At 67.4% G+C, this 8,186-nt stretch overlaps 1 protein-coding gene across 1 annotated transcript in view; it reads right to left on the reverse strand.

Moving 5' to 3' along the window:
• Positions 1 to 8,186, reverse strand: part of CHLRE_15g635000v5 (uncharacterized protein) — a 19,006-nt gene that overhangs the window by 5,968 nt on the left and 4,852 nt on the right. Inside the window, exons 5-13 of the mRNA XM_043070502.1 lie at positions 7,357 to 7,408; positions 6,792 to 6,847; positions 3,437 to 6,325; positions 2,662 to 3,251; positions 2,101 to 2,203; positions 1,346 to 1,477; positions 969 to 1,067; positions 517 to 636; positions 10 to 88 (exon numbers count right to left, since the gene is read on the reverse strand). Coding sequence (XP_042916360.1) covers positions 10 to 88; positions 517 to 636; positions 969 to 1,067; positions 1,346 to 1,477; positions 2,101 to 2,203; positions 2,662 to 3,251; positions 3,437 to 6,325; positions 6,792 to 6,847; positions 7,357 to 7,408 — 4,120 coding nt within the window. The remainder of the gene's footprint in view (positions 1 to 9; positions 89 to 516; positions 637 to 968; positions 1,068 to 1,345; positions 1,478 to 2,100; positions 2,204 to 2,661; positions 3,252 to 3,436; positions 6,326 to 6,791; positions 6,848 to 7,356; positions 7,409 to 8,186) is intronic.

The raw sequence follows: 8,186 nt of genomic DNA on the forward strand, positions 1-8,186 counted from the left end.
CCGGCTCACTGAAAGCCGCCAGGCACAGGCCGTCAGTGGCCTCCACCACATAGCCACCGCACACACAGCACTCGCGAGTGACCAGCGCCTTTGAGGGGAGGGGATAAGAGGAGGTGAGAGGAGGAGGTGAAAGGAGGGGGAAGCGAGAGGAGGGGGAAGCGAGAGGAGGGGGGTGGGGTGGCATGCGGGGGTGTTGAGAGGAGGGGATGAGAGGAGGGGGCGACAGAAGGGGTTGTAAATACCAGCCCGAACTAAGGGGGTTGCAAGGATGTTTAAACAGCGGCAGGGGGTGAGGAAAGGGTATGATAAGAGGATTTGGGAGTGGGGCTGGAAGGCACCCCGCCCGGCACCATGCCCGCCCGCCCCTGCCTCTCGCCGCACACATGGCGCTCTCCTGTGGACCTGACTGCTACATTACTACTCGACCCTATAAAAAAACCTGTGTCATCTACTAATTGACTAGCTGCGGCCCAGCCCTACACACAACGCGCGCTCCGCCCCTTCCCGGGCTCTCACCTTGAACTGCGCCAGTGCCGTCACCGCCGGCTGCCCCACCTCCGCCACCGCCCTGCTGGCGCCCGCCACCATCATGAACGTCACCGCCACAGAGCCCACAGGCGCCTCCAGGTTGCCAAGCTGCGTTTTGTGTGTGTGGTGGGGAGGGGGTAGAGGGGATTTGGGGAAGGGGTGTGGGGAGAGGGGGGAGAGGAAGGAGAGGTGAAGGGACATGAGGGATTCAGGCACGTGGCATGTCACACGTATAAAGTGTGCTCCTACTGCCCCCGTGTGCTCAAAACCCTTTCAAAGCCTCCCCCCCATAAATAATATCGCTTGCCTTCCAATTTATCGCTAGCTTGCAACCCCTCCCCCAGCCCCTAGTCAACAAAGAGTGACCTACTGCCGCCCGCGTTAGTTGGACACTTGTAATCCCAAACGCCCCCCCCCCCCCAAGAAAAACGCCCCCACACCTGCAGCATCTTGAGATTCCTCAGCGGCGGCAGGTGCCCCAGGCGCGGCCGCAGCTCCCGGCACAGCAGCATGTAGAGGCCGCGAATGAGCAGCTCGATCTGGGGGGGGGGACCAGGGGAAAGGGGATCGGATGCGGGACCCATTCAGATTTGTGTTTTAGAGTTCCGCACTTCCCAGCACGCCCCAACATCACAGTGATACATCACAGGCACCCCAAACACCCCTTTCCCCCAAGGCCCACGCCCCCCGCCCCCTTCAGAAATGGTTCATTTAAGTGGAGTGAACTACCCCACCACACACACACACACACACACACCACCTCCCCCCCCCCCACACACACACACGCACACACATACGCACACACACGCGCACACACCTGTGCATCGCCGCAGTACAGCGCCTGCGCCTCCCCAGGCAGCTCGGCCAGGTGTGGGTGCAGGGCGGTGAAGGTGGTGTTGGACAGGAGGATGCCGCCGCCAGGCGCGCCGTCGCCCACCGCCTTGGCCACCTGTGTGGGTTGCATTCATGAATATTTAAAAAGTAAAGGCGAAGCCAGGAACAGTACGGTTAGTATAGCAGGCGCATTGTCCGTGAAGTGGGGGTGGGATGTTAAATTTTTGGGTGGATTGGGGGAGGGGGGCGACCGCGGGGCGGTTGTCTGGTTTCCCATCTGCGCACCATGTCAATTAGAATGAAGCCTGGGGGTTGTGGACAGGCGGCGGGTCCACACCAGCCGGAGCGAGAAGCGACCCCGCGTGTCCGTTGACGAAACGGGCATTCACGGGCCCCGACTGCAACGACCCGTCCCCGCCCCAGTCCTACCCCGTTCCGGCGCCGCCAGCTGCCACCCACAGAGCTGCACTACCAGCCGCCCCCGCTCCTTGCGGACACCTGCAGCCCAACCTGACCCCCCCCCGTACTCCGCTAGTTTGGCTTGGTTTGGCTTATAGTTTGGGCTGGTACTTACAATCCCCTCCCCGCTCCCCACACTCCACACAGCCCCCGCCCTCACCTAGGCCAACTGACCCCTCCCTCCCACCGATGGGCGCCTGTGTCATAACTGAACCCCGCCTGTCTCATAACCATAACCGAAACCACAACCGTACACCTGCCTCCCCACCCCGCCCTCACCTTGAGCGGGCCGCCGCTGTATGCCATGTGGCCGGTGGTGTGGTTGAAGGCGACGTCGGTGGTGAGCGGGATGCCCGTGTGGAGGCCCATGCGCACTCGGAACCTGTGGGGGCGCGTGTGCACGTGCGTGAACATGTGTGTGTGTGTGTGTGTGTGTGTGTTAAAGAGCACAAGGAAAACGTTGCGCAAAGACAGTGTATGCGATGCAGCAAAGCGACGGTTTACGGATGTAACCTATGTGTGTGTGTGTGTGTGTGTGTGTGTGTGTGTGTGTGTGTGTATGTTAAAGAGCACAAGGAAAACGTTGCGTGTGTGTGTGTGTGTGTGTGTGTGTGCGCGCGTGTGTGTATGTGTATTTGAGGGGTTGCAGGGTGTGGTGGTTGGGACGTAGGAGAGAGCGCGGCCGTGGGAAGGGGGTTGGGCGTAAAGGAGAGATAGAGATGTGTGCTGGTGTGCGTGTGTTAACTTGCAGCCTAGCACACCCCCCCGCAACCGCAACCGCAATCATATCCAACCTCGGAACGACAGATGTGGTCGGTTTGAATCCTTTGCTGCACCCACCCTCGAAACAGTAGCACCGCATTGCTCTTGGCGTTCTTGGAGCTCGCGCCGCCGCCGCCGCCAACTGCCGCCAGCAGACCCCCCAAATGGTGGTGGTGGTGGTGGTGGCTGTGCCCCGTGTGGGGGCTGGGCGGTTGGTGGTTGGGCGTTAGGCCGCCCGACATGGCAAAAGTGTGACTGGCCTGCCGTTGCAGCAGTGCCAGCATTCCGCCGCCGCTGCCAACCGCCGCCATGCCGCCACCGCTCTCGTTTTCGTGGTCCACATCAGAGGGCCTCTGCTGCTGGTGCTGGTTGTGTGAGTGTGAGGACCTCTCATGGTGGGTTGCCAAACCAGGACCCCCTGCGCCGCTGCCGCCCGCCGCCACCAAAGCGTCGTAGCCCACCACCCCAGATACCGCCTCACTGCCCATGCCGCCGCCGCCGCCGCCGCCACCAAACAGCCAACCGCCAGTACCGGCAAAGGAGGGCCGGGGCCAGTAACCGCCGCCGCCACCACCACCGCCGGCATTGGTGGCTGCCGCTGCCGCCGCCGCTCCAGGCATGACGACAGGCCACATTTTAGCGAGCATTTCCCGCCATGTCTCTCGGACCTGTAAACCATTGGCATGCGTTTACGGGCATGCGTTTACAGGCATGCGTTTACTGGCGTGCATTTATGGGCGTGCCTTTACATTGCGAGTGACCCTTCTAAGATGTTAGGCCCGCCAACCACAAACTGTAAACCGGATTCACGCAACCAAAACTTCTAACTGCTAACCACAACTGCTCCTCTCACCTCAGCCGCTGCGGGAGCCACAGGCACCACCTCCATTGCCTGCGTCCTCATGCGCGCCAGGCTGTGATTGCTCGCCACCTTTGCAACCGCACCCTGCATCCGCCCGCTCCCAACCGCCGCCGCCGCCGCTGGCCCCGCTCTGCCGTACATGCCGTTGTGGGAAAACGCAGGTGGCGGCGGCGACAGCAAGCTGCTGGCGTCGGCGGCGCCGCCACCGCCGCCGCCGCCTTCGGCGCCCCTGGCGGCGGCGGCGGCTGCTGCACGTCCGGTGTAACCAAAACCGAGGTGAGTTGCAGAGCGCAAGCGTCCCACACCAGAGTCAGAGCTGTTGGCGGCGGCGCCACCGCCGCCGCCGCCGCCAGTGGCGGCGGTGACATGACTCATCTGCAGCTCACCAGACACGGCCAGTGGTCCGTCCGACGGCACTGCCACCAGACCACCAGACGCGCTGCCATGCACGTGACGGCGCAAGGGGGAGTAGCTGCCACCCAGACCACCAGACCCCACCAGACCACCGCGCTGCGAGTGGAAGGGTGACGATGTGAGTGAGTATGCTGGAGCCGGCGCCGCCGCCAGCTGTCGTGTAGGCGAGCCCAGCGCCGCCGCCAGTGGCGCAGAGGTGGCGGCTGCGGCCGCCGCCACATATGGCGGCAGAGGTGACGGCGGGCGGGCGTGAGTGCCGCTGGCTCTGGAAGCAGGCGGGCTAGGCCGCGGCATTGCTGCTGGTGCAGCTTCACTGCTGCTGCTGCTGCTGCCGCCATTGACGGCGCCGCCGCCGCCAATGCCACCGCCGCCAACCGCCGTCAGCAGGTTGAGTAATTCACCTGTACCCGCCCGAGTGAATGTCGATTCCTCCCCTTGCGCGTCACCGCCGCCGCCGCCGCCGCCGCCGCCGCCGCCGCCGCCGCCGCCGCCGCCGCCGCCGCCAGGGCCGAGGGCGGACAGAAGCACATCCCGCACACCGCGGTCATTTCCGCTCACCGCCGCCGCCGCCGCCGTCGCCGTAGCTGCCGTACCCAACCCCGCCGCCAGCCCACCGCCCGCTGGGCTGATGGTAAAAACATAGCCCTGGGCTGAGCGCCTGCCGCCGCCGCCACCGCTGCCGCCCGCCTCCGCCAGAGCCGCCAGCTGCCCAAGCCGCGACGGCACGCGCCGTACATCGCTGCTGATGACTGATGCCCCGTACGACGGTACTGCGGGCGCCGCCTGCAGGTGTACGTGCGTCGTCCCACCTATCAAGGAGCCGCCGCTGCCGCTGCCGCCGCCGCCGTTGCCAGCGCCACCACGGCCAGGCGAGCCAAACGCCGCCGCCATTTCGGCGGCGGCGCTGGCGGCGCCTCCAGCGCCGTCGCCATTGCCATCATTCAGGCCGCCGCCGCCGCCGCCGCCACCACCGGCGTTGCTGCCGGCGGCGGAGTGGGGAATTGGCAGCAGGCCGTTCGGGCTGTAGCGTGAACTGAGGTCGTCACCGTCGTCACCCTCCCCACCGCCGCCCTCAGACTCGGACTCGTGACGCCCCACCTCATCTACGCGATGCAGCGGCGGCGGCGGGGATGGCAGCGAGCTGCCAGCGCGGCGGAAGCTGCCGGAACCCCTGGCGGCGCCGGCATTGAAGGCCGCGGCGACGGCGGCTGCTGCGTTGGCGGCGGCGGCGGCGCGGGGGCTGTCCAGGCCTTCCGCCACTGGCCCTGGTCCCGACCTTCCGCCGCCGCCGCCGCCGCCTTGTGCAGGCGTGGGCGGGACGCGTGGCGCCGCCACTGCGGCTGACGCCATTACCGCCAGCCCGCCTCCCGAGTAAAGACCGCCGCCGCCGCCGCCACCTGCCGCCGCCGCCAAGGCCGGCACGGGTGCGGGTGCCTCGCCCGCCTGCGGTTGGACTGGAACCGCCGAGCCAAACGCCATCCGCATTTCGGGCGGGTGCGGGTGCGGCGACGGCGCGTCCAGCGTAGCCGTGGATAGGTGGAGCGCCGTCAGCAGTAACAGCTCTGTATTGATGCCGGCGCCGCCTCCAGGCGACTCGCCGTCAGCGGCGGCGCCGCCACCAGGGATGGTCGACTGGACGGCGGCGGCGGCGGCGGCTTCCGCCGCCGCTGCCGTCACCCCCTCCGCGGCCCCGCCGCCGCCGCCCCCGGCGCCATCCGCCGCTGCCGGGCCGGCGGCGGCGACGCTGGCGGCGGCGGCGGCGGCGGCGGCGGCGGCGCGGAGCTGGTTGGGCGGCTGGGTGGGCGAGGCGGGCCGGGCTGAGAAGGACCAGTGGCGCGCCGGCGGCTCTTGCGCCGCCACTGCCGCCGCCGCCGCCGCGTCGCCGCTGCCGCCGCCGCCGCCGGCTGCTTTGGGGGCGCTGCCGCTGCCGCCGCTGCCGCCGGCGGGACCGCTGAAGCCAGCGCTGCTGCGGAGGTTAGACAGTGGCGGCGGCGGCGGCGCCACCGCCCTTTGGAAGTGCTGTAGGTGGGCGGTTGGTCGGTCGATGGACAGGGAGGGCCGCGGATTGATCTGGAACGATTTCCGTGCCGCATTCGTAAAGGCGTTGATCGCGCCCCTCAGGAACGGCGATGTCGGCGGCGTCAGCCCAGCCAACCGCCCGCCGCCGCCGCCGCCGCCCTCAGGCGTGCCGTACATTGCCGTACCGCCGCCGCCATCCTCGTCATCATCTTCGTCGTACAATGCCGTACCGCCGCCGCCGCCGCCGTGGGTGCTGAGCCATGCGCCCAGGCCGCTGCGGCTGTGGGTTGAGGGGGACAGCACCAGCGCCCCAGGCCCAACCGACATGCCGGTCCCGGAGGGTAGGTAGCCGTGGGGGCCATGGGCGCCGGTGCCGGTGCCAGTGGCGCGGCTGGAGGCGCCGGGGGTGAGCACGGGCAGCTTGGGTTTCGCGGGCTCCGCCCACACCTGGTGGTTGGGCAGTCGGGAGGGGGCGGTTGGGATGGGTGGGATTGGGCGGCTGGCGAAGCAGAGGTTGGGTTGCAGTGTAGGTCACACACGCCGCTGCCCCTGCCACAACTGGTGATTCCGGGCCCGACCACACCCAGCAACTCCCCACACAAACCCCACGCCACCAACGCACCCCCCCACCCCACCCCTCGCCATCTCCATGCCCCGCCCCCCACCAGCCCCGGTTTCGGTTCTGGTTTCTTTGGGACTGGAACAAACTACCCCTGCGTCCACCACCCTTCTTGGGCTGAGCCGATTTACCCAGCACCCCCTGCTCCTAACCCCCACCCCCATCGCCCCCACCCCTCCACCGCTCCACCCCCTCCACCCCTCCACCCCTCCACCCCTCGACATTCCACCCCTCCACCCCTCCACCGCTCCACCCCGCTCCAATCCCCCAACCACCAACCCCCCAGTCACCCACCGCCGCGCCGTCGGTGTGTGCCAACAGCTCCTCCGGCCACTCCAGCTGCATCAGAGCTGTGTGTGCGTGTGCGTGTGTGTGTGTTGGGGGGGGGGGGGTGGGAGGGCGGGGGCGTTGGGGGGTTACATTCATGATCAGTTAAGAAGTCGTAGGGGGGGAATAGTTCATTCTACAACCCAAAGCAAGCCAACCGAGTGAACAGGGGGTAGCCGTTCATGCAGTATGTGAGGAAGCGCGTATACCTATCTTACGGTCTATTATATCAGGCAAGAGGTGATAAGGGACTTGTTGCACCTTGCGTGCAAGTGTGGAAAGGGCTCCCCTAACCACCGACCCTGCAACCCCCCCCCCCCATTCCCATAAGTGGTATCGGTTGCAACTAACGCCTCTGCCTGTGCTCCGCTCGTTTTCGTTGGTATTTACCACCCCACCACCACCACCACCACCACCACCACCACCACCATCAATACGGTCCCTGTGTGTGTGTGCCTGCCCCCCTGTCCCTGTGTGTGCCTGTCCCCCCCCCCCAAAAAAACCATCCTTGCAAACCCCCGCCCCCCCTCACCGCTCTGCGCTAGCAGTGCGAACCGCGCCGCATCCAGGGGTGTGTGGAACGCCTGTGTGGGGTTGGGGAGGTGGGTGGGGGCTGGGGGATGGTGGGGGTAGTGGGGGACTTGGATCCGAGCATGTGCAGCAGGGAGGATGACGCGGGTGTGGGGCCATTGTTCCCCGGAGGAGGAGGCAGGCAGGCAGGCAGGCAGGCAGGCAGGCAGGCAGGCAGGCAGGCAGGCAGGCAGGCAGGCAGGCAGGCAGGCAGGCAGGCAGGCAGGCAGGCAGGCAGGCAGGCAGGCAGGCAGGCAGGCAGGCAGGCAGGCAGGCAGGCAGGCAGGCAGGCAGGCAGGCAGGCAGGCAGGCAGGCAGGCAGGCAGGCAGGCAGGCAGGCAGGCAGGCAGGCAGGCAGGCAGGCAGGCAGGCAGGCAGGCAGGCAGGCAGGCAGGCAGGCAGGCAGGCAGGCAGGCAGGCAGGCAGGCAGGCAGGCAGGCAGGCAGGCAGGCAGGCAGGCAGGCAGGCAGGCAGGCAGGCAGGCAGGCAGGCAGGCAGGCAGGCAGGCAGGCAGGCAGGCAGGCAGGCAGGCAGGCAGGCAGGCAGGCAGGCAGGCAGGCAGGCAGGCAGGCAGGCAGGCAGGCAGGCAGGCAGGCAGGCAGGCAGGCAGGCAGGCAGGCAGGCAGGCAGGCAGGCAGGCAGGCCAGTCATTGTCCTGCCGCCGCCGCCACCGCCTGGCACTAGCCGGCACCTGCACCCGTACCCGTACCCGTACCCGTACCCGTACCCGTACCCGTACCCGTACCCGTACCCGTACCCGTACCCGTACCCGTACCCGTACCCGTACCCGCA

The sequence above is a fragment of the Chlamydomonas reinhardtii genome, chromosome 15 (genome assembly GCF_000002595.2).
Source record: "Chlamydomonas reinhardtii strain CC-503 cw92 mt+ chromosome 15, whole genome shotgun sequence".
Taxonomy (NCBI): Eukaryota; Viridiplantae; Chlorophyta; class Chlorophyceae; order Chlamydomonadales; family Chlamydomonadaceae; genus Chlamydomonas; species Chlamydomonas reinhardtii.